This window comes from Stenella coeruleoalba, assembly GCF_951394435.1.
Source record: "Stenella coeruleoalba genome assembly, chromosome: 9".
Lineage (NCBI taxonomy): Eukaryota > Metazoa > Chordata > Mammalia > Artiodactyla > Delphinidae > Stenella > Stenella coeruleoalba.
Genome location: NC_137155.1, coordinates 97,614,430 through 97,640,992, shown reverse-complemented (window position 1 = coordinate 97,640,992; position 26,563 = coordinate 97,614,430). Strand labels below are relative to the sequence as shown.

Here is a 26,563-nt window from a genome sequence, read left to right as displayed (position 1 = left end):
AGAAAGACTCACCCTGAAGTCCCGGCCCCACCACTTACTTGCTATATGACCTGGCACATGTCACTTAAATGCTCCGTGCCTCTTTCCTCATCTATCAAGTGGGGGTTTGAGTAGGAACCCATCTGCAAGGTGAACTAGTAAGCTCAGCAGACATTGCTCCTCACTGTATCTGTCTAGGTACTGCAGCCGAGACTGAAGGGCAATCTGTTAAATAAAGTTGACGCTAGTGACAAAGAAAAATGGAAGAGTGCCTTCTTCCTGATCCAGGACTTTGCTTTATCCTCTGAGCTCATACTTCAAATGCTAATTCCTCCTGGACATTTAAGATGGAATTATAGCTTGAGAATAAATTTACCTGGGAGAAGTAGTGTGAATTACAAATTAAAAATCATTGAAAGTTTCTTTGAGAAGATTAGCTTCCTTACATAAGTAAACTTTGTTTTTAATAGCTACATTTAAAAGCAGAAAAAAACTTAGACCATAGTCTATCTGTCTTATTTCCAGAGCATGGAGGTGTCACAATTAAAATGCAGCCACGCTTGCTGGCAGCAAACATAATGGTCATATGAAGTATCTGTTGTGAACATTTAATGCTCTTTTAAACAGCAGGATTATTCACATCCTTCCAATTTTTAAGAGATGAATAACTCTTCCAAGCAAATATTTGTATTTCTATGGCTTCTCTGTGCTTTCTTCAACTACGATAGAAAAGTCTGCAGGGAGGTCAGCCTTCCCAAACGTGGCCATAAGGCTGCTGGGGGATTCTCTAAAGCACAAACGTATTTGGCTAAATCTGCTTCTTCTGTCCACCCTTCATTCTGTTTTTCTATTTTGTCCTTCAGTGTATTCAAATGAAGGATAGCCTGATTTCTTTCCATCCCAATGTGCTACTCTTCAAGGTCTCCAGCGTTTAAATTCTAGCTCATGAATAAGATTATGCAAGCGATCTTCATAGCTCAGACTCCTTTCCCCAGAATACACCATGTTCTCCTTCCCTGGGTCGTAAGATAAAGCACTGCTCAGTGGCAGTTAATCTTTGTGCTGCATGAAGCATCGTGAGATGTCACAGACCAGGAGGAAAAGATCCAGTTCTACCAGGTAACCTCAGCTGGACCTGTTACTCTGTTCCATTGAGCAATGATGACTCTCATCTTAACCTCCATGGGTATCATATGTGATAATAGTTATGATGGGCTTTTAGAACTGCAACGTGCCCTACAACTATAATGTATCATCACAGTTATGTGATGGGGGTTAAATATAATACAGTTGATTCTCAATATTCACAGTATTTATGTTTTCTATAGTAAGTGCAAACACCGAATTAGCAAATACCGAACCGTTGCTCTCAGGGGAAATACAGGGCAAGGTTCCTGCGAGCCTCTGGTCACAGCATTTCATCAACCAATCAATACCTAACCTCGTTTTATGTGTGTTTCTGTTTAAAGACACCTTATTTGACATATGTTGTTGATTCACTAACATGAAACTTGCAGCCAAAAGCACTGTAACTCATGCTTGAATGAGGCTTATTTAATCCACATATTTTGTCTGTGAAGCACAAAGCCTTCTTGCACTTAAGAACAACAGACGGCACTTCAGTACTTCATTTGGGGCCATTCTGAACAGGGAAATCACTAATAAAAAGCCCACAAATGCAAAAGGACGTGGCACTAAATAGACCACGAAAATGACAGTTGTTCACAGTGTGAGAGCTGAAACGAGACGGCAGCGTTGCCTTGTCCCCCTCAGCTGGAATGTGGGCGTTGGTGACAAATTTTTTGCTGCTCTGCACATCTCTGCAAATGACCACAAAAGCACCACTAGTAGATCTTAACAAGTAGGTGCATTTGCAAATATGAAATCTATGAATAATGACGACTGACCACGTGAATATAAGAAGTTAAATTTTCTGTGTCTTCTGGAATACTTCTGAATATTATAATAGAAGAATTTTGGCTTTCAGAGTGTTTGCTTATTCAGAAATAATTGGGTATGCAAATATACACTGTATGTCAAAAACAGGTGAGCTGAAGATTTGGGACAAAAATAGATTCCCTGCTTTTGACAATCTGGTTTAACCAAATACTAAAAATGTCATAAAAACAGAACTTATGTTCTCTCACTGAATTTCAATAATAAATGCCTTTTTTGGTTTGTTTTTGTTAATGAAAAATAATTTAATTTTGTAAAAGAAAGGTGGAGATGTGATGGTACCAATTTGTCTTCAATTGAACATTTCCCAAAGTTTTCAGTGCTCATTTAATTCCTTGTTTTTATGAGTGACTTGGTATTGAGGTCAGACTTCCCTTTATTTTTTATTAATTAAAAGTCAGACTAGATGTAGTAACACTGCCTAAGATGTACTGAGCACTTACTATGCAGCAAGCGCTGCGATAGTGCTTTACATTCATCATACCATTTTTAATCTTCATAGCAAAGCATGTGACATCAGTACTGCTATTACCCACAGTTTATAATTAAGAAAACCGAAGCTCAGATATGCAGGGAACCTGCTGTAGCTCCTTTAGCAGATAGGACAGCTGATCCCAGGTGTCTGACGCCGGAGCCTGCGTTCCTAGCCTTTACTCTTCGAAATCTCCACTTCCAGCCTAAACTTTATTAAAAGATTTGCTTTTGCAGCTGTCTTATCTGGATGTTGAGAGTGTGTCTTTTGATTATGCTGCTGTCATTATCAATTGTATTTGTTAAAGACACATTTGGGTGACAAGGGAAGATGATCATGCCGCCGAGAGTGTGTTATTTTGGAAAGGATATTGAACGAACCTGCCATATGAGATCTTGGCCCAGTCATTTAATCTCTGTGAGCATCGTTTTCCTCAGCTGTGATATGATGAGATTTAAATACATTATATCCTAGACACTTCTATGATTCTATGAAGGTAATGATGATGAAAAAAAAACCCAATGGATTTCTAAGAATGAAAGTTATTAATGCAATTAAAAAAGAATGCCAAGCTAACTCACGGGACAAATTCCATCTAAACAGAAGGCCTCCCTCAGCCTTGAGAAGATTTTGGACATTAAGACTATGTTAAATGTTCTTTAGGACGTGAAAAATTAGATATAATTGCATCTCTTCAGTTTTAATATTATTTCTTGCCTACCACTTAAATAAGCTTTCTCATCAGTGTTTTACTGCTTCTTTAATCATTGTAATAAAAGCCGAAGGCAACTGAGAAGAAATTTCAATTAACTATTTGCCATTTGTTCATTCATCAATTTTGCCGCATTCAACGCAGGAGGCAGAGGGGAATCACAGGGCGACGACCTGCTCTCAGGGATTCTCTCTAAAGGAGCAGCAGACAGTTCAATCCACCACATTTTCCTCTGTCTCCATTTAAAGAAATGCATTCTGTTAATCATTCCCTTCAATCACACCTCTAAAAGAACTACCGGATTCTAAGCTGTAGATAAATATTTAATTCCCGTGCATTTCCCAATCTCTGCTGGCGAAGGCAGGAAAGTCGGGCATGAACAGGAGATGATGGTGTGATCACTGCACGTCCCTCCTCCTTGCCCATCAACCTTCTGCAGCGTCTCAGGCACCAGCTCCTCGTGGACACTTACTAAACACCACGCCATGAATAAACAACTCCAGAGAACAGTGTGGATTAGATCCTCTTTTACCTCGATCACTTCTTTAAAATGGAAATTGGTATTGAGGTAACTGCTGAATCACATGCAGTTACAGAAATAAGAGAGATACCTTGTATATTTTGCCAGTTTTCCTCAAAGGAAACATTTTGCAAAACTATTGTAGAATGTCACAATCAGGATACTGAGATGGATACAATTCACTGATGGTACTCAGACTTTGTACGTGTGTGTGTGTATGTGTGTATTTAATTCTATATAAGTGGATCACCTGTGCAGGCTGTCTATTCACCACCACAGTCAGATATTGAACAAATCCGACTGTAAGAATCCCTCGTGTTGCCCTTTTATATCCACAGCCCCTCTGGCCTCTCTTTACCCCTCCCTCGCACCCGTCGCCAACTGCCGGCAACCGCTAATCTGTCCTCTATTTCTAAAATTCTGTCACTTCAAAAATGTCATGTAAATGGAAGCAGTAGGTGTGCAACCTTTCGGGATTGGATTTTCCCTCAGAATAACTCCCTGGAGATCTATCCAAGTGGTTTTGTGTCTCAATAGTTTGCTCCTTTCTTTACTGAGCAGTACTCCATGGCATGGAGACACTGCTTGTATTATTTTCCAGTGGAGCTGCATTCTTTTCTCTTTTGCCTTTCTGAGTAATGACCGGGTCCAAGTCAACCCAAGACACCATCTGCCTGCAGGAGGAGTGCAGGCAGAGGTGGGAGGAGGGAGGGTTACTACAGGTAATGTTCAGTTTCTGACATGTGTCATGGGACCATGCATCCACGGAATACTCTGCAACGTGTCCAGAACAGAAGTCTTACTTTTCATCCCCTGGTTCCCAAACCACTTCTCACCCAATGCCATTCTCAGTAAATAGTACCACCATGTACCCAGTTACCCAGGCCAAAATGTTGGGGAGCCGTCTTTTATCTTTTTTTCACTTACCACCCGATCTATCACCAAATACTGTGGGCTCTTCCTTCAACATATTCCTTTTCCAAATGCTTCTCCACTGCTGCCACGGTAACTGTTTTGGCACAAGACAAACTGTTTTGCGCCGTCTCTCACCGGGGCTCTACAGCTGGAACTTTGCTGCTCTCCTCCTGCCCTTTCCCATCCACCCCTGCGCTAGTTAGCACAGCACCCGGCAGCTGGAATGATGCTCCTAACAGCTCAGTCGGATCCAAGACACCTGCTTCTTCCCACCTCACCTCCACAATGGTCTTCAAGCTGCTGTCTAGCTGCTGGCTAAGGCTCTACCTTCGTCTTTCTGTCCTGTCATCATCGTGGTCTAGCTACCCCAGCTTTCTTGCTATTCCTTGAACAAGCCGAGCACAGGCCTCCACCTCAGCCTCCCAGCCTGGGCATCGCCCTCCACGCTTCCTGGGACACTTCCCCTCCCGCTGTGCACACGCTGCTGCCCTCACTTCATTTAGGCCTCTGCTTAAACGCCACCTCCTCCTACCTTCTCCGAGAGGACTTCCCCGAATCCTCCTTTATTTTTCTTCACAGCATTTACCGCTAGCTAACATCATATTACACAATTATTTTCTCAGCCTTTGTTCATGCCCACTGGAACACATGCTTCATAAAGGCAAGGGCTTTTTCTGTTTTATTCATTGTTTCATTGCTATCGCTTGGCATATGTAAGGGTTCAATATACTTTTTTTTTTTTTTTGCGGTATGCGAGCCTCTCACTGCTGTGGCCTCTCCCGTTGTGGAGCACAGGCTCCGGATGCGCAGGCTCAGCAGCCATGGCTCACGGGCCCAGCCGCTCCGCGGCATGTGGGATCCTCCCAGACCGGGGCACGAACCCATGTCCCCTGCATTGGCAGGCGGACTCTCAACCACTGCGCCACCAGGGAAGCCCTCAATATACTTTTGAGTGAATTTCCCCAAATTCCTTTACCCATAAATTTTTTTTTTTTTGCAGTACGCGGGCCTCTCACTGTCGTGGCCTCTCCCGTTGCGGAGCACAGGCTCCGGACGCACAGGCTCAGCGGCCATGGCTCAGGGGCCCAGCCGCTCCGTGGCATGTGGGATCTTCCCAGACCGGGGCACGAACCTGTGTCCCCTGCATCGGCAGATGGACTCTCAACCACTGCGCCACCAGGGAAGCCCTACTCATAGCTTTTAAGCCATGAAGGACTAAGCAAAGCAGGTCACAGTGTTCTCCTGTGACACAGAGACAGTACCTACCCTTCCAGCCAACATGGGGAAGACACGAAGCTATTTCTTAGTCGCAGGAGAATTTGGTGACAGGGAGCATGGCAGATTGCATCCACGCCCCCTCCCCCAGCCCTCTCTCCCTCCCCGTCACTTGCTGTTTCTCCGACTGAAGAAGCAAGAGTTTATTTCTCTTCTTGACTCTGGATTTGGTCAAATGGCTTAATTCGGACAATGGCATGCTAGTGGGAGTGGCAAGACCAAAAGCTTGAAAAGTGCTCACCCGACCGGGCTGCTGTCTGTGTCTCTGCCACTGGCTTGAGATGAATACGCCCGTGTAACCCTACAGCCCTGGGAGGAAGACGACAGGTGTATCACAGAGCCCTCAACTCTTAACTGCCCTGCAGGTCAGTGAGGAGGAGTGACTGTTGGAACTGCTTGTCATCTGGCACTACCTGGTAGAATAGGTAAAAGCAAGGCTTTATTTTTAAGCCCAAGAAGACTACGAGAAAAGAGACCCTGAGGGAGAGAGAAGAGCTGAGCTTTGCCCGGAGAGCAGGCAGTGCTCACAGAGGGTGAGGAGAGGCCTGAGGCTGAGAGCTCCTGCCCAGCTTCCCCACGTGGGGCTCTGGGAGGAGCCTGCCACGTAGGGGGCTCTGCACCACCCTGGGGCAACCTGGCCTCGTCAAGAGAGGGGAGAAGAGTGAGCAGATGTGTCTCTGGCTCTCCAGCCCTTCCCTTGTGAGGAGTAAACCCTGAGAGGAAGCCCATGACTCCACCACGGGGCTGCTGTGGGGAGGCTGCCATGGGGAGCGGGGAGGACATGACAGAGACTCGGGGCTCTGTCCCCTCCAGTGAGGGACAGAAGCAGCAAAGGGAGTGATAGCAGATGCTCTCTGGGAGCATTGCCTCAGTCAAGGAGGGACTCGAAGTTCATCAACCTCAGATCTTAGCATCCAAGGCCAGACAAGCACGCAGGGACCAGGTGGACACAGGACACCGGGCTGGAGGCCAGCAGATGGCAGATCTTGCAAACTCAAGGAAGGACCAGCAATGATCTGGGTCCCTCCCTGTGATGATGCTAAAAAGAACATTTAAGCTACAACATCTCGCTGCCCACCCCCTTCTATGTTCCACACACCTACACACATGTGTACAGAAGGAAGCAGGGGACAGGGAGGGCCACTTGAGAGACTAAGCGTCTTCGTTCCGGAGGGACAGAGCACGACAGAAGGCACTGTTGGAACGGCGAGTCAGACTCAGCTGTCAGCCAGGCTGGACACCGTGTACCTGCCCTTGCTACCCTAGAAGGAACGTCAGCTCACCACAGACAAATGAAGACACTGCATTTTCTCTGCACATGCAAGTTGTTTCATGCATGACAATGTGCAACTCTGTTATAACCATAGCAACCTCCAATTTGGTCTCCCTGCAGCCTCTCACTCACTTCCTGTTACGTATTTTCCACTCTGCAGATGGTGTTATCTTTCTAAAATGTCGACCTGATCAGGTTATTCTCCTGATTAAAAAAAAAGTCCTTCCGTGACCCCCTTTGGCCCCCAAGACAACATTAAAACCTTAGCATGACTTGGGATGGAATCCAGTAATATGGCGACGTCTCTGCCTTCACCTCGGATTCTAAAGACGGCTGACAGCCATCCCCTGAGCTCTGCACTTTCTCTGGTCTGCGGAGCGTGCAGGGTAGGGATGCAGGACGAGCCAGAACTGCTGGGAGTTACTGCTCCTGGCAGCAGCCCTGAGCCAGACCAGGTGCGGATGAGGGGCGAGGCCTGGCTTCCACCTGTTCTGCGCTGTCTCCCGCAGTCCCCCACGGTTCTGAGCTCTGCTTGCCCGCAACGTGAGGGGCCCGATAATGGTCCATTCCTTTCCCTGTTCCATTTCTCCACTGCCCTACTAGTATTTCCTGGGGTCCTTTCTCAAATAAGCTGGTATTCACGTCCTCATCCCCTTGCCACTACTCCACCAAGGGGCTTCTCTCCTGGAACAGGGGCTGGACCTCTGACCGCAAGAGCTCCTCCTGGGAGAACCCGAAACATGATAGGTGACTGTACACTTCATCAACACACTGGGCCACATTTTTAGAGTGAATGTGGGCATTGCTAACGATACACACTTGTCCTGGAATGAGGCAACTGGGCAAAGCAGGACATTTGGTCCCTCCTTATAAAGCCTGTTTTGATATGAACCCAGTTTACGGCTGCTGCATTTTGATCACCTGCTGCTTCTTACCCTAATTTCAACCCTTCTGAATGCAACTGGCTGTGGTTCCTGAAATTTCCCTCACAGCACATTGTGTTTTCAAAGCTGGTCATAATACCGCCCAGCCCACGTGCTCCTTTGCAGTGTGAGCTCGTCACTGAGCCATCAAGAAGCAGAGTCAGCTTCCCCTTTCCTGGAATCTGGGCTGCAGCCCAGATCTGGCCAGTAGCAGCTACTAAAGAGATTGTGTGTGAGCTCTGAGGCTGGGTCTTAGAGACCTCCAGCTTGCACCTTTGCTTCTTCAATGCTCCTTCAAAGAGACCAGCTACCATGAAAGGAGGGAGCCCAGGCAGCCATGAGGTGGAGCCCAGGGCGGGGGCAGGGTGGTGGGGTGGGAGCGGGTGTAGGCGGTTGGCTTGGAGGGGAGAACTGGGGTCCCCCCCACCGGCTGACAGCCCCAGTGAAACTCCTGGGACGCCACGTGACTGAGGCCACTGTGGACCATCCAGTCATTCTTAGGCCCCAGCTGAGACCACGTGAAACAGAAGAGCCATCCAGCCAGGCCACAGGATTGTGTGAAGTAATAAAGTATTGTTGAAGCCGCAGAGTGTTCGGTGGGTTGCTGAACAAAACAGAGAACTGAAAAATCCCTCCTCTCCCTGCCCTCTGCTCCTCCCCGTACCTTTGCCCGGATAACTGTAACTTAGCACTCCGATCTCAGTTTCTATGTCGCTTTCCCTGGTGTGCCTTCCCTCATTTCCCAGACGGGGTTAAGTGCCCTTCCTTCTTGCTCCCAAAGAACCCAGTATTTCCACCTTCCATTTATCCTGCCACCCGTCCTTCCCCTTCGAATTGCCTTTTCATCCTCTGCTGCTCTCTTCCAGTTAGAACCTAAGCCCCTTTAAGAAACTGTGCCTGTCCTGGACACCACTGGTGTTCCAATGACATTTCCAATGCCTGGCGTGTGACAAATGATGACTACATACTTGTTCAGTTATGACTTAATAAAAATAACTAATGTTCATTACACACATACTATGGGGCAGACCCCATGCTACCTGTTAAACATGTGTTATTTTGTTGAATCCTGTAAAGCAGGGACCTTTACTATTCCTGTTTTATACACGAGGAAACAGAATGCACAAGATGTTAAGTAACTTGCCAAAGTCATACTGTTTGTAAGTGACAGAGTAAGAATGCAAACCCACGTGTGTGACCGCAAAGGCTGTTCTTAACTGCAATCCTTATGTATCAGTCAGGATGGGCTAGGTTGTGACACAGTAACAAATAGCCCTATAGTCTTGGTAGCTCAAGAAAGCAAAGGGTTTTTCCTTTCTGATGCTATAGATTCGTCATAAGTTGACAGGGTTCTCTGTCCACTGTGGTCACCGAGGGATCCAGTTTGATGGAGTAACCACTGTCTTGAGGTTTGTCGATCACCCTATCAAAGGGACAGAAGGACCCCGGAGGGTCTTGCACCAGCAATTAAATGTTCTAGCCCAGAAACTGCACATGTCTTTTCTACGCATCACTTTTCTGGCTGGAAATACTCAGTGAGCAGTGTAATGTCTACCAGAGTATATACCACCTCACCCATGAATGAACACAGTGGTATGTCATCTCCTGCTGTGTGAGGAGACTTTGCCAAAGTTCTGGAAAGTTTTGGAAAACCCTAGAATAAGGATTTCTTAACAACAGATCATAAGATTCACGCTTTAGATTATAATGGAAATCACACAGTGGCTCCCAAAACGTCTATCTTGTATCACAGTTGCTTTGATAGTCATAGTTTGGAAAAAAGCTCTGGGACCCATATGACTTACAAACTATATTAAATTCAGACGAATCCGCATTCACCTCTAATTCTACCACCCCAGACGCTGCCACTGACAAATAGCTCTGGTCAGTAAAGCAATGATCACTCTGCATGAGTTAGTATTCAACTTCTTCCCAAGTACAGCTTCTCAAACTCATACAGAGGAAGTAATACCTTTTTCCTATAGAAAAGTTATTAATTAATACCTTTACTTAATAGGTAATTAATTAAGGTAAGGTATTTCCTGCAGGTCTACTTTATTATGATTTTGTATTACTATGCTGCACGGCCAAAACACAAATAGTTATTTTGAAAAAAATAAAAAGAGGGCTCAGATTTTACTTTCTAAAAAGAAAAGTAAAACGAGGACTGCCATCCTGAACACAGAGGCTATCTGTTTAATAACACAGAACGTACAGTGACATGACGAGCAGCAGATATTGACATTCTTCTAAATTCTTGTCTATAATACACCCATAATGGTGCATGACCTCAAGGAAACCTAAATATAATTATCCTTTTAGTTCTCACACGGAACAGGAGAACCTTCTCAGCTTTAATATTGCATCTTCCACCTTTTAAAAAAAATTTATTTAAAACATATGTCCTGATATAAAGTTATCAGTCATAATTCTAGTTATTATCCTAAAAATGTTATAAGTCACAGAAATATCCAAGTGTCCTGCTAATTGCATTGTACTCCAATTTTTAACCATGCTATTTTAAGTTTTGTCCTCTATAGACAATCATTACTTTAGGCCGATGTTTTTACAAAATGAAGATTTTCAAGAAGACTCATGAAAAGAACTTTTTTAAAAAAACAAATGTAAGTTTCTGATAGCCTTTAGGTAATACCACTGAATTGGGTAACAAATGACAAAACTCTAATGGAAAACCAGATTACTTCATCCAGATCAACAGGAATTAATTACATGGGACTGAATGAACTGATGAGTATGGTTTATAACTTTATGACATTTTGGAAAATATACTAGCTTTAATTTCCACTTAAAAAAATCATAATCTTACGGTTTCAGGGGTTTTTAGGCTATATGTAATCTGGTCTCACTCAATCCAGAAAGCTCCTCAAAGTACAGGACAAATTTCCATTTAGCTTTTGTTAAATACTCTTAATCTTGGAAAGTCCACTACCTCAAAATAGTGGCCACTCATTTTTGCATAGCTGAGCTATTAGGAAGTTCTTTCTAATAGGAAACTGAAATTTTCCTCTCACTGGGCTACTTTGGTCCCACTGAGTAAGCCTCTACAAAGCCTTACCCTTCCTTCATGGAGCAGTTGTCAAATACTGAAAACGGATTCTTTCACTTCTCTTAAATCATATCTTTTTATTGGTATAAATATCTTCAGGTCTTTTGATTTTTCCTTTAGGGGTCCTTTATCTATCTGGTCTTCTTAGAAGATTAATATACATCTTACAATGAGGTGCCTAGGATCGGCCATGACACCCCAGCTGAGGTCTGACTGTACTTCCTTGCTATGGACACAGTTCCCTTATTAAGGTAGTTCAGTACTGTATTTATTTAAAAAATCAGTCACCACATAATATTGGCTCATATCAAACTGTCCATAAAACCAACACCCTGAGTCTTTTTCTGTGATACCAGGAGTCTTCCATCTTCTACTTATGTGCTTTTTTTTTCTTTTGCTCTAAGTGCAGGAATTAAGTTTATATCATTATATTCCACCTTATTATTTTTATCCTATCTTTCTAGCCTGTCAAGATGCTTTTGAAGTGCTTTTTATCATCCAGCTTATTAAACCATCCCTCTCAGCTTTGTGTCATTTGCAAACTTAATGAACATTCTATTTGTAATAGAATGTTTTTTTTTTGCGGTACGCGGGCCTCTCACTGTTGTGGCCTCTCCCGTTGCGGAACACAGGTTCCGGACGTGCAGGCTCAGCGGCCATGGCTTACGGGCCCAGCTGCTCTGCAGCATGTGGGACCTTCCCAGACCGGGGCACGAACCCATGTCCCCTGCATCGGCAGGCGGCCTCTCAACCACTGCGCCACCAGGGAAGCCCCTATTTGTGTCTTTATCCAAGGCATTGATAGAAATGTTGGAAAAACGTGAGTAATACAGAAGACCTGCTTCAGGCTTCCAATTGACTTAAAGATTCCCTTGAAAGATTATTAAATCTGTTGCTGAAAATCAGACATATAAAGTCTATGACATCACTCAGCTAGTAAATGATGGACATAACTAGGTCTGGTGATATCTCTACTTTGTGAAGCTTTGCTCACTGCTAGGGATCCTGACTTCCTTCTTGGCTTGGAGGATTCAGAAACATGGCAACTCATTCCAAAATTCTGATGTTGGTTGACAGTGATCACCATTTTATTTCTAGAATATATTTCCTCTGTTCCCTTTAGAAGTCACACTTGTCGTTGACTAGGCACCCTTCTTTCATTCTTTTGATGTGTCCTTTTTCAAGCGGTGCTCATCAAAGAGCTCCATGTGGAGGCCTATTATTTATTTAGATCCACCTCCTTTTCCTTCTTTTATGCGATCAGTTTCTGATTAGCAGCCGACTCAGCTAACCAACATCCTGGGGGCATGGATCGCTAGGGGTTGTCAAAACCTTACTGGTTTATACTAGATTATCCTTTTGAAGTTCAATCCGTCTTTCCAGGTGGATATGTACAGAGCTGGTGAGTGCATACTGGTTGTTTCTCACTGAAGTGTATGTCAGTTTCAGAGGGAAATTTTAAAGGGCTTCTCATCAGTCCTGCTCCTACTAAATGACCAAGCTTTTAAGGAACATTGGCTGGAGGAGGTGGCCAGTAATCAGCCTCGCCAGACACCCACGTGTCTTTTGTGGTCCTCATGTGTGACTCCTTTGACTGTATTAACAGAATTTATCTTCAGAGTATCAGATCTCTTCCTTGCTTCTTCATCCTTCGAAAGACGCGGGTGTTATCAGGAAGCAATGCCTAGCTCTTGGTGTCACACATCTGTTTCAAATGCCACCCCTACCAATGACTAGGAGGGACATTAAGTCCGTGGTTCTCAGTTGGTGGTGAATCTGCCCTTGGGGAGAACAGTTGGCAACATCTAGAGACAGCTGTGATTGTCACAACTTGGGTTGCTACTTGTATCCAGTTGGTAGAGGGCGGGGGTGGGGCACTGCTAAACACCCTACAATGCACAAGTCAACCACTACAACAAAGGATGATGTATCTGACCCCAAACTGCAGTATTGCTGTTGTTGGGAAACCTGCTTTAAGAAAATAACCCTTCTGAGCCTTGGGTCCGTTTCCTGTACAGTGAGGGTAACAGTGGTCCAGGGCAGTGTCGTGAGAATTATAGGCAACACTGTACTTAGAACACACACCATAACGACTGGCACAGAGCCAGCATCAAAAAACGGTAATTATTTTCTTAATTATTACCAGGCATTACATTGGTTACTCCCTAAGATGTTATTAGCTTAATACTAAAAAGGTAGTTCATTTACTCCACAAATATTTTTTTGAGCACTTTCTATACGCTAGGCACTGATCTGGCTGATGCAAATAGATTAGTTAAAAGGAAAACAAGAAAACACACTCCAACTTCAGGAAGCTAACAGCCTGCAAGTAGGCACTGTGTTCCCATTTTGTAACTGAGAGAACCCAGGCCCTGCGAGGTTCAAGTAATGTACCCAAGGGTTCAACACTGATAAGGGGCAGAGCCTGGATTCAAACACCACCAGCTGCTACAGACTGAGGTGTCTGTAATTTGTGTCTCCCCAAATTAATATGTTGAAATCTTAACCCCCAATGTGATGACATCAGGGGATGGATCTGGGATTAGATCATGAGGGTGGAGCCCTCTCGAATGAGATTAGTGCCCCTCTAAGAAGAAACAGGAGACAGCTTGCTTCTCTCCATGTCACGTGAGGATACAATGAGAAAACGGCTGTCTGCAAACTAGGAAGTGGGCCCTCACCAGACACCCGATCTGCTGGTACCTTGATCTCGAACTTCCCAGCTTTCAGAACTGTGAGAAATAAACGTCTGTTGCTTAAGCCACCTAGTCTGAGCTGACTAAGACACCAGCTTTGCCTGATTCCAAAGCCTACATGCTTTCTACTCCATTATTATCAGACGCCTGCTTTTAGGAAAACCAGATTGCAAGGTGTGTGAGAATGGCAGATCTCACTTCGGTGCTGATTTTTATTTATTGTCTTAGCATCATCATCCACATACCCTCTAATTCTGCAGGATATGCTTTTTGTTCCTTTTCCCTTCTACTCTTCATTAATTTAACAAATGTTTATGGAGCACTTGCTCCTTGTTAGGATACAGCGGAGCTAAGACACACTGCCTTCGTCTGCAGAGAGCTCCGGGGCTGGTGTGGACGACAGTCCGTCTCAGCAAGTCTCGTGTGGGACCTGCAGCATCACCTTGACTTACCCTCAGGTGCATGAGGCCATGAGGCCACCTCCATGTCGGGGCTGCGGATGTCCTTACAGGTATCTGTGCTTATTTATGTACCTCATCACATGCACAGTTAGCTTATCTGCACAGCAAAATTTTCCTTTGGTGAACAGAAAACTCTGGGTGTGACATTCATACATCTGAAGTTCATGTTATGCTTTTAGCTTGACACAGATTTCTAGCACAGTAGATACTTAGTTATCATAGAGGATTTGCCTTTACAATGTTATTTGTTCATGATCCTGAGGGTCCACGCCTCATTGCACACTGTAATTTTGCTGAAGAACCAATTTAATCACCTGACGTGAAATGCTGGTGAACAAGAGGGTGTTACTCATAGTGAGGGAACCAGGCAATCACCCAACATTCCTGTCAAACTAAAGAAATAAAGTCCATTGTTTCAAGTATGTTCACGGTGGATGTTACTTTAGGAATATCATAGTGCGGTGTCTTTAGGAATATCAGTGTACAGTGTAGGGTTTGTTTTGATGGAATCATTACAACCCTGAAGGAACACTTAGAATTTCCAATTATTCTTCGGTGCACTGTGGAATGCACGTGGCGGCATCTGGGCACTCAGCAACATCTCGGGTCCATGCCCTGTGGATGCCGAAGCCTCTGTCCCACTAAAATGCTGGCGTGTGTAAACAAATGATAATGGCATCACTTGACTCTCATCACTTGATCTCAGACTCTCAGACTCTCTCATCACTTGACTCTCACTTGACTCTCATCACTTGATCTCAGACTCTCAGCATTCCTTCTGGACCTTGGCCCCTAATGATAAGTTCTTTTGATCCGTTTCACCAGGGACTCTCATCAGAGAGACGCAGCTTCAAAATGCTACTCTACCACATACTAGCTGAGTAACTTTGGCATACTGACCATGCTCAGTTTTAGTTTCCTCCTCTGTAAAATGAGGGTAATAATCATAGGTCTTGCTTAATGGGATTGTTATGACATTAAGTTGTCACATTTACACACATAAGACTTTTAGCACAATGCCTAAAACCGCAGGTGACCTGTGAGTCTGGGCGCTCTTTCCTTCTCCACTTCCACCCCACCGACTGAGCTACTGCCCCTCCTTCCTGCCTCTGTGGTGAGGATGCCGCCCTTTCCCGTGGGGCCTTACCTACAACTGTTTGCCCCCTGTCTTGCCTGGTGTCTTCCTGGTTCTAAGTCCTGGAATACTTTTCGCTCTTGGCCACTCTCTGACATGGGATGTAGGGCTTATCCCTCAACTGGTCAACCTCTGCTACCCAAATCTCCTTCTTCTGCCTTCCTCTTTCATTCCTGAGTCAACCATCGCAGAGGTTACAGCACAGTAGTCAGGAACAGAGACCCCGGTATCTGACTGCCCGGGTCCAAGTTTTGATTCCACCACTTAAATTGGTGGCCTTGGGTCTGTTATTTAACCTCTTGGTGCCTCCGTTTTTTCATCTGTAAAATGGAGATGATCACATTGACTATCTCATGGAATTGCTAGGAAGAGTAAATGAGTTCATGTATCTGAAGTGCTTAAAATGGAGCTTGGCCCATACAAAGTCCTATATAAGTGCCTTATTGTTACTTACTATTATAGGTTGGGTCCCCTGTTCCCTTCATTATCTGCCAGCTCCTCCCACCCCCATCTTTTAAAATGAGTGCTTTTAACGATTAATAACATTCTGATCACAAATTCACCTCCTCCTTGGCCAGCACATTACCCACCATCTGACTATTTCCACTTTGGGTTCACAATATACGTCCTCTTAGAAAGAAAAATTCATTGGCTTTACATTAATCATTTTAAAATGCTTAGCCAATCACATCTCTATGTAATCTAGATAGCACGAATGTGTAGTAAAGAGAAGGGCCAGGGTGGCTCTTAAAGGAACAGATCCCAGATCAAGAAGCCAGGAGCAGACACTCGGCTTCATACGTGTTTCAGTCTGTCACACACCACAGAACATGGGTTTCATCACCATCACTGACTTAGAGGCCTCCACCACCAATCACAATGTATTTCAAAGACGAACTAGTAGCTTCAGAAAATTAGGTGAGCAATTTACCCCCAATTCTTACCTATAACTTTTCCTAGAAAGAGCGACTTGGGGGAATTGAACAGAGTGTCAGACGAACTTGGCAGGTGGTAACTCACAGAAGGATAATGATCCAGCTGCAGGAAGAAAAAGAGAGACACGTTTAGAAGAACGTCACCATCCTGCACCGGACTCAGATCTCCCGGGGGGGATGACATCATTCTTTGAACCTCAGTTTCTGGATCTTATTTCATCACTGCTGACTCTGAAATACCAGCCTGAGAAAATGGGAAGTCCATCCCTTCCTTTGCTGGGGTTATTGGAAAACAAATTGAGCTTTGGTAAGTGAAGACCCTTTACGAATTGTTCTCCAGCTTCTGCACATCTTCTGTGGATAATTTACCTGCTGGATTAAGATCCTTGCTCATTTTAACAAAGTGAAACCTGCTTGATCCAATCCCTAGTATCGACCTCTGAGATAGAAAATGCTACATCTATAGCGATGGATTTTCTTTAGGATCGTCTTACTGTACTGTTTTCTTCACCATTTGGGTCTCTCAACTTGCACACAAATATTGATCTTCAGAATACATATATGTTCAAATATGAATATGAATATATTCATATATATGGATATGTAATTCAAATGCTGAGATTCAGGTTCATAGTTTTCTTGCTTATCAAAACGAGGGTGATTTCTCCTTCCTGCCACAGGGCAGGGACATCAGAGCCTGGAGGGGACAAAGACACCTTTGCTCTAGCAGAGCTGTCTTTTCAGAGTGGAGCTGAGTTGGTAGCAGAGGGAGGAAAAAATGAAGCAGATGGGACTAGCTTACAGGTAATGCCTGTTGTAGCAATGCATATTTCTGATTACACTTCCCACGTAAAAGTGCAAGTGGTGGTGTCCCAGAATCACAGAGCTTCTCTTGTCCTTTGTGTCCCTAAGTGGCTTTTCTTGCCTTAGCTGAATTTTTACAACCCAAACATTGTGGTTGTGTTTCCCCAACTGTGAGCTCCTAGAACTTTCTGTGCTTCTGTGTACCCACATGTGAAAAGCCTCTCTTGTAACCTTTCGTTTTTCTGAAATGAGTTTAATACCTGCTCAGGTGAGCATAAGGCAAGGTGTGGGTCAGAAGGAAACACTGCATCCCTATCTGGCAGGGCCTTCCCGAGGGAACTGCACCAGGAAGCTACTTGCTGAAGGCAGTAGCACAGACTCCAGAAACTAGATCCACTCCCGGGTCTTGGCTCCTGACGGGCCAAGATGGGCAAAGCTGCAGGAAGGAGACCTGCTTCCGGGAAGGAGAGGGTGGCTGGAAGTGCGCGGGGAGGGAGCTAAACTCACTTGTCAAGAGGAGAATGAGTTACTTTGAGGAACGATGGCTAATTATTAATGACCGCCTACACCGGAATTTTGAGACTGTTTACTAGAAACCTCGAGGTTATTGTTACTCAAGGTTAACAGTCAAAGAATCATCATGTCTCAGGAATTTTGGGAGTCTTGACCTGCAGAATGGGTACTGTAAGTTTTTTTGTGTGTGGGTATCTGGTAGTACTGCGATAAAAGTCCAAAACACATGATTAAAGCATTCAGCGGCGTGTTCGACTATAATTTTGAAAAGCTTTCTACAATTTCAAGTGCATCGTTAACAAAACACTTATTCTGGCCAGAGAGTCTTAAACATTTTACTACTTTATTGTATTTTCTCTGGAGCAAAGGCAACTATTTCTGCTGCTAAATATTAACTAGCTGCTTTGGCGCCATCTGGTGGCACACATGCATAACTGCTGCGGTCCCTCCATCCACTTCTACTGCCTGTTGTCAAAAGGCTTCCGGAAAGTGCCGATATATCAATAATTAGTAAGCTACCTTACTATGCTTCAGTGATGATCTCCCCCTAAATACTTCTCATTTAATCTATTTTGTTAAATAACTTAAAAATGGATACAGAGTATATTCATTACAGAGAAAATAATAGATTTGCAGACAAAAATTTAATGTTAATTTTTTGTCTATTCTTTTGATTTTTTTCAAAAATTGGATGGAAGCCAACTACACATATTGTTTTGCATTTGCATTTACTTTTCATTACTTAACAATGTAATAGGAGACTCTTTCTGTGTCAATACACATACAACTAAATCATCCCTTGCAATGAATGATGGGTATTCCATTTTATGGATATACTGTACCCAATTTTTAAAAAATATCAAATTTCTCTGCTTAGACTTTTAGATTTCTTGTATCTTTGGGCCTAGGACAGTGCTGAGCACATAGCAGCTCCTCAAAAAAAATGTGCTGACAACTCTTCCAGCAGCGGACACAGGTGAAATCAGTGCTCAGAGGTGGCCTGATTCACACAACAGAATCACCCTTCTTTTCCTGAACTGTTTCTAGGGACCCAGACGGGACAGAGTTGGCTTTTGGGCACATTTTGTATTATCTTTACTGAGCTCATGTAAAATAACATTCCTAGTTTGTCTCCATAGGGTTACTTTCAGCTCTTCTCTTTCCTTCATATATGCAGTTGGTGACTTGAACCAAAAGCTAAAATTTACATTTATTTATACTAAATTTATTTCTTTTGTTTTGAAGCATAATAACAGCCTACTCAAAAGTTTCTGAATCTTGATTTTGTCATCAGTGATTCTGCCTGGTTTTGATTTATCTATAAATATCACAAACATGCCAAGTTTTCATTCGTTAATGAAGTCATTAATGAAAAAACGCTGGACAGGAATCTAAGTGGGCAATGATCTATAATTCTAATACGAATTACTTGTTCAGTTAGGAAAATCTTTTGGAACAACTGACATAGAAAATATGACAAGTGCTGAAGGTACACAGGAAGGCTTTTAACGTTCACAAAGATCAAACTCTCGCGTCTGCGGTAATTCTGTACTAAAAGAGGAAAGCAGGAGAGCTACGAGGAAAGAAGAGTCTGGCTGACTTTTTCCTTCTCTCTCTCTCACACTCCCCCCTGCCTTGTGCTGAGGAGGAGGGAGGCAGGTGGGGTTGCGGGAACAGGGGGAGGTGGAGTGGAGGGCACGGCAGGAAAGGCAAGAGCAGCTCGGGGGCCTTGAAGACGTGGCTCCGTGAAGGACCCCGGACTCTCTGGGGTGACGAGCCACGGGATGCGGGCGCCCTCTAGAGGCTGAAAAAGGCAAGGACCTAGATTCTCCCCTCACCGCCTGGGGTGCGGAGGGAACCAGCCCTGCCAGCACCTGAGCACCAGCTCAGTGATACTAATTTTGGATGTCTGGCCTCCCGAGCCATAAGATAATAAATTGGCGTTACCCTAAACTTGTGGTAAGTTGTTACAGCAGCAGTAGAAAACTAATAGAGGAAATTAAAAAAAAAAAAGAGCCGTGCCACCAAATCCACGGCTGAACATCACCTTCTCCCAGCTCGGTTCTCAAATAATAGCTCCAGTCCTGTTTCACTCTTCCTGCCTCCCAGACGAAGGCTGCAAAGCTGCCCGATTCCGGAATTGCCCTCGCTTTTTAGAGCGCCCAATCCTGCTTTCTGGAGTCCTCCCAACACAAGCCCCATCCTCTTCCCATCTCTCGCCCAGTGACATCCCCATCATGGTTCCTGGTATGTGACTCTCTTTGTACCAGTAATCCGTTCATTGCCTCCTTCAGTATCTGCTCTACGATAAACACGAATTCCCTTAATCTCCTGTAAAATGAGCAGGATATTAAACTTTCTCAGCCCTGGAGGGAAGAAGGGGCTCCTGGAAATTTCCAGTGCTGGCTTGGGGGCACGGAGGTAGTGGAGGTTCGGCCTAGGGTGTGAGGTCTGCCCAAGCCACAGGCCCAGAGCAGGACGCCTCCGTGAGCCTACGGCCTGGTGCCCTCCGTCTCCCCTGGAAACGAGAGCCCCTGTGCAGCCCTGCATGGCCTGCATGCTCTGAAGCCCCCTGCCCCCAGATCCCCAGCCCCACCCACACACACGCTGGGTCCCTGCTTCCCCACCTGCACTCCAGACAGTGGCCTTGTGCTGGCCCAGAAACCCCAGACCAGTTCCAGCCCCGCCAAACCAGAACTTCTCTGCTCTCTGTGGCGGGCCACGGCTTTTCCCACGACATCTGGAGCCCCCATGCTGGTCCTTCTGTGGGTCTCCTCCCTCAGCCCTGATGCTTCTAGCAAACTCTACAGGGCTTTCCTTACATCTTGGAGGTTTCCTTTATTGCAGTTAATTTTTGTATCAGGAGCCTAGTGAGTTCTAAGTAGTTTCTATCGAATCCTGTTCTTAATGGTTGTTTCATTCTTTTAATGGTTATACTCTCCCCGCTTCCTTCCTGTCTCAGAAGCAATGCCTTCCCAAGGCTCTTCCTCTGCTTCTGTACATTTTAGACTCTTTGCATTTGATTTCCTAGAAGCCAGTGCTCAAATGAGAATTTCTTCAGTCAGGGTGTCAAAAAATCAAAGAAGTTGTGTAGCAAGTCCAGGCTGCAGTGCAAGCTTCCTGTCACTTAGACCTTAAGCACAGAGTATCCCATGGTATCCTGCATGTCTCTGATTATCACTTTTAAAAGTGTAAAGATGGGAGGGACCTTCAAGATGGCAGAGGAGTAAGACGTGGAGATCACCTTCCTCCCCACAGATACATCAGAAATACATCTACATGTGGAACAACTCCTACAGAACACCTACTGAACGCTGGCAGAAGACCTTAGACTTCCCAAAAGGCAAGAAATTCCCCACGTACCTGGGCAGGGCAAAAGAAAAAAGAAAAAATAGAGACAAAAGAATATGGATGGGACCTGCACTTCTGGGAGGGAGCTGTGAAGGAGGAAAAGCTTCCACACACCAGGAAGCCCCTTCACGGGCGGAGACTGCGGGTGATGGAGGGGGAAACCTTCAGAGCCACAGAGGAGAGCGCAGCAACAAGGGTGCGGAGGGCAAAGCGGAGAGATTCCCGCACAGAGGATCAGTGCCGACCAGCACTCACCAGCCCGAGAGGCTTGTCTGTTCCCCCGCCGGGACAGGCAGGGGCTAGGAGCTGAGGTTCTGGCTTCAGTCGGATCCCAGGGAGAGGACTGGGGTTGGCGGCGTGAACACAGCCTGCAGGGGTTAGTGCGCCACAGCTAGCCGGGGGGGAGTCCAGGAAAAGGTCTGGAGCTGCCGAAGAGGCAAGGGACTTTTTCTTGCCTCTTTGTTTCCTGGTGCGCGAGGAGAGGGGATTAAGAGCGCCGCTTAAAGGAGCTCCAGAGACAGGCGCGAGCCGCGGCTAAAAGCGCGGACCCCAGAGACGGGCGGGAGACGCTAAGGCTGCTGCGGCCGCCACCAAGAAGCCTGTGTGCGAGCACAGGTCACTGTCCACACCCCCCTCCCGGAAGCCTGTGCAGCCCGCCACTGCCAGGGTCCCGGGATCCAGGGACAACTTCCCCAGGAGAACGCACGGCGCACCTCAGGCTGGTGCAATGTCATGCCGGCCTCTGCCGCTGCAGGCTCGCCCTGCATCCATACCCCTCCCTCCCCTCGGCCTGAGTGAGCCAGAGCCCCCTAATCAACTGCTCCTTTAACCCTGTCCTGTCTGAGTGAAGAACAGACGCCCTCCGGCGACCTACACGCAGACGCGGGGCCAAATCCAAAGCTGAACCCCAGGAGCTGTGCAAACAAAGAAGAGAAAGGGAAATCTCTCCCAGCAGCCTCAGGAGCAGCGGATTAAATCTCCACGATCAACTTGACGTACCTGCATCTGTGGAACACCTGAATAGACAACGAATCATCCCAAAATCGAGGAGGTGGACTTTGGGAGCAACTGTAGACTTGGGGTTTGCTTTCTGCATCTAATTTGTTTCTGGTTTTATATTTATCTTAGTTTAGTATTTAGAGCTTATTATCATTGGTAGATTTGATTATTGATGTGGTTGCTCTCTTCCTTTTTTTTATACATATATGAATATTTTTCCCTTTTCCTCTTTTTCTGAGTGTGTATGTGTAAGCTTCTTTGTGTGATTTTGTCTGTATAGCTTTGTTTTTACCATTTGTACTAGGGTTCTGTCTTTTTTTTAGTATAGTTTTAAGTGCTTGTTATCATTGGTGGATTTGTTTTTTGGTTTGGTTGCTCTCTTCTTTCTTTCTTTTTAAATTACTTTTTATTTTAAGTAATTTAAACAATTTTTCTATTTTTATAACTTTAATTTCTTCCTTCCTTCTTTCCTTTCTTTCTATCTTTCTTTCTTTCCTTCTTTTCCTCCCTTTTCTTCTGAGCCGTGTGGCTGACAGGGTCTTGGTGCTCCGCCTGGGTGTCAGGGCTGAGCCTCTGAGGTGGGAGAGCCAAGTACAGGACATTGGTTCACCAGACACCTCCCAGCTCCATGTAATAACAAATGGCGAAAGCTCTCCCAGAGATCTCCATCTCAATGCTAAGACTCAGCTCCACTCAATGACCAGCAAGCTCCAGTGCTGAACACCCCATGCCAAACAACTAGGAAGACAGGAACACAACCCCACCCATTAGCAGAGAGGCTGCCTAAAATCATAGTAAGGTCACAGACACCCCAAAACACCACAAGACGCAGTCCTGCCCACCAGAAAGACAAGATCCAGCCTCATCCACCAGAACACAGGCACCAGTCCCCTCCACCAGGAAGCCTACACAACCCACTGAACCAACCGTACCCACTGGGGGCAGAAACCAAAAACAATGGGAACTATGAACCTGCAGCCTGCAAAAAGAAGACCCCAAACACAGTAAGTTAAGCAAAATGAGAAGACAGAGAAACACACAGCAGATGAAGGAGCAAGGTAAAAACCCACCAGACAAAACAAATGAAGAGGAAATAGGCAGATTACCTGAAAAAGATTTCAGAGTAATGATAGTAAAGATGATCCAAGATCTTGGAAATAGAATGGAGAAAATACAGGAAACGTTTAACAAGGACCTAGAAGAACTAAAGAGAAAATAAACAATGATGAACAACACAATAAATGAAATTAAAAATTCTCTAGAAGGAATCAATAGAAGAATAAGAGAGGCAGAAGAACGGATAAGTGACCTGGAAGATAAAATAGTGGAAATAACTACCACAGAGCAGAATAAAGAAAAAAGAATGAAAAGCATTGAGGACAGTCCCAGAGACCTCTGGGACAACATTAAATGCACCAACATTCGAATTATAGGGGTCCCAGAAGAAGATGAGAAAAAGAAAAGGACTGGGAAAATATTTGAAGAGATGATAGTTGAAAACTTCCCTAATATGGGCAAGGAAATAGTCAATCAAGTCCAGGAAGTGCAGAGAGTCCCATACAGGATAAATCCAAGGAGAAACACACCAAGACACATATTAATCAAACCATCAAAAATTAACTACAAAGAAAAGATATTAAAAGCAGCGAAGGAAATGCAACAAATAACATACAAGGGAATCCCCATAAGGTTAACAGGTGATCTTGTAGCAGAAACTCTACAAGCCAGAAGGGAGTGTGAGGACATATTTAAAGTGATGAGAGGGAAAAACCTACAACCAAAATTACTCTGCCCAGCAAGGATCTCATTCAGATTCGACAGAGAAATTAAAACCTTAACAGACAAGCAAAAGCTAAGAGAATTCAGCACCACCAAACCAGCTTTACAGCAAATGCTAAAGGAACTTCTCTAGGCAGGAAACACAAGAGAAGAAAAAGACCTACAATAACAAACAGAAAACAATTAAGAAAATGGTAATAGGAACATACATATCAATAACTACCTTAAATGTAAATGGATTAAATGCTCCAACCAAAAGACATAGACTGGCTGATGGATACAAAAACAAGACCCATATATATATGTATGCTGTCTACAAGAGACCCACTTCAGACCTAGGGACACATACAGACTGAAAGTGAGGGGATGGAAAAAGATATTCCATGCAAATGGAAGTCAAAAGAAAGCTGGAGTAGCAATTCTCATATCAGACAAAATAGACTTTAAAATAAAGACTATTACAAGAGACAAAGAAGGACACTACATAACAATCAAGGGATCAATCCAAGAAGAAGTATAACAATTGTAAATATTTATGAACCCATATAGGAGCACCTCAATACATAAGGCAAATGCTAACAGCCATAAAAGGGGAAATCAACATAACACAAGAATAGTAGGGGACTTTAACACCCCACTTTCACCAATGGACAGATCATCCAAAATGAAAATAAATAATGAAACACAAGCTTTAAATGACACATTAAACAAGATGGACTTAATTGATATTTATAGGACGTTCCATCCAAAAACAACAGAATACACTTTCTTCTCAAGTGCTCATGAAACATTCTCCAGGATGGATCATATCTTGGGTCACAAATCAAGCCTTGGTTAATTTTAGAAAATTGAAATCGTATCACGTATCTTTTCCAACCACAACGCTACAAGACTAGATATCGATTACAGGAAAAAAACTGTAAAGAATACAAACAAAAGGAAGCTAAACAATACACTACTAAATAACCAAGAGATCACTGAAGAAATCAAAGAGGATATCAAAATATACCTAGAAACAAATGACAATGAAAACACGATGACCCAAAACCTATGGGATGCAGCAAAAGCAGTTCTAAGAGGGAAGTTTATAGCAATACAATCCTACCTCAAGAAACAAGAAACATCTCAAATAAACAACCTAACCTTACACCTAAAGCAATTAGAGAAAGAAGAAAAAAAAACCCCCAAAGTTAGCAGAAGGAAAGAAATCATGAAGATCAGATCAGAAATAAATGAAAAAGAAATGAAGGAAACAATAACAAAGATCAATAAAACTAAAGCTGGTTATTTGAGAAAATAAACAAAATTGATAAACCATTAACCAGACTCATCAAGAAAAAAACAGAGAAGATGCATACCAATAGAATTAGAAATGGAAAAGGAGAAGCAACAACTGACACTGCAGAAATACAAAGGATTATGAGAGATTACTACAAGCAACTCTATGTCAATAAAATGTACAACCTGGAAGAAATGGAAAAATTCTTAGAAAAGGACAACCTTCTGAGACTGAACCAGGAAGAAATAGAAAATATAAACAGACCAATTATAAGCACTGAAATTGAAACTGTGATTAAAAATCTTCCAACAGGGGCTTCCCTGGTGGCGCAGTGGTTGAGAGTCTGCCTGCCGATGCAGGGGACACAGGTTCGTGCACCGGTCTGGGAGGATCCCAAATGCCGTGGACCGGCAGGGCCCGTGAGCCATGGCCACTGAGCCTGTGGGTATGGAGCCTGTGCTCCACAACGGGAGAGGCCACAATGGTGAGAGGCCCACGTACCACAAAAAAAAAAAAAAAAAAAAAATCTTCCAACAAACAAAAGCCCAGGACCAGATGGCTTCACAGGTGAATTCTATCAAACATTTAGAGAAGAGCTAACACCTATCCTTCTCAAACTCTTCCAAGATATAGCAGAGGGAGGGACACTCCCAAACTCATTCTACGAGGCCACCATTACCCTGATACCAAAACCAGACAGGGATGTCACAAAAAAAGATAACTACAGGCCAATATCACTGATGAACATAGATGCAAAAATCCTCAACAAAATACTAGCAAACAGAATCCAACAGCACATTAAAAGGATCATACACCATGATCAAGTGGGGTTTATCTCAGGAATGCAAGGATTCTTCAATATATGCAAATCAATCAATGTGGTACACCATATTAACAAATTGAAGGATAAAAATCATATGATCATCTCAATAGATGCAGAAAAAGCTTTTGACAAAATTCAACACCCATTTATGATAAAAACCCTCCAGAGAGCAGGCATAGAGGGAACTTACACCAACATAATAAAGGCAATATATGACAAACCCACAGCCAACATCATTCTCAGTGGTGAAAAACTGAAACCATTTCCACCAAGATCTGGAATAAGACAAGGTTGCCCACTCTCACCCCTATTAATCAACATAGTTTTCGAAGTTTTAGCCACAGCAATCAGAGAACAAAAAGCAATAAAAGGAATCCAAATTGGAAAAGAAGTAAAACTGTCACTGTTTGCAGATGACATGATACTATACATAGAGAATCCTAAAGATGCTACCAGAATACTAGAGCTAATCAATGAATTTGGTAAAGTAGCAGGATACAAAATTAATGCCCAGAAATCTCTTGCGTTCCTATACACTAAGGATGAAAAATCTGAAAGAGAAATTAAGAAAACACTCCCATTTACCATTGCAACAAAAAGAATAAAATACCTAGAAATAAACCTACCTAAGGAGACAAAAGACCTGTAGGCAGAAAACTATAAGACACTGATGAAAGCAATTAAAGATGACACAAA

The 26,563-nt window shown here is 44.1% G+C and overlaps 1 protein-coding gene across 13 annotated transcripts in view; it reads right to left on the bottom strand.

Moving 5' to 3' along the window:
• The window catches only part of CNTNAP2 (contactin associated protein 2), a 977,311-nt gene that overhangs the window by 115,171 nt on the left and 835,577 nt on the right, over positions 1-26,563 (bottom strand). For 12 of the 13 annotated variants that reach the window (XR_013829659.1, XR_013829660.1, XR_013829661.1 and 9 more), the window contains one exon: positions 16,329-16,422. Coding sequence is in view for 6 of the 13 variants with exons in the window: in XM_079931145.1 (XP_079787271.1) it covers positions 16,329-16,422 (94 nt within the window). In the remaining 7 variants the exon portion in view is untranslated. Of the gene's footprint in view, positions 1-14,914; positions 15,705-16,328; positions 16,423-26,563 lie in introns of those variants that run through there. The other variant, XM_079931146.1, reaches the window with a different exon arrangement.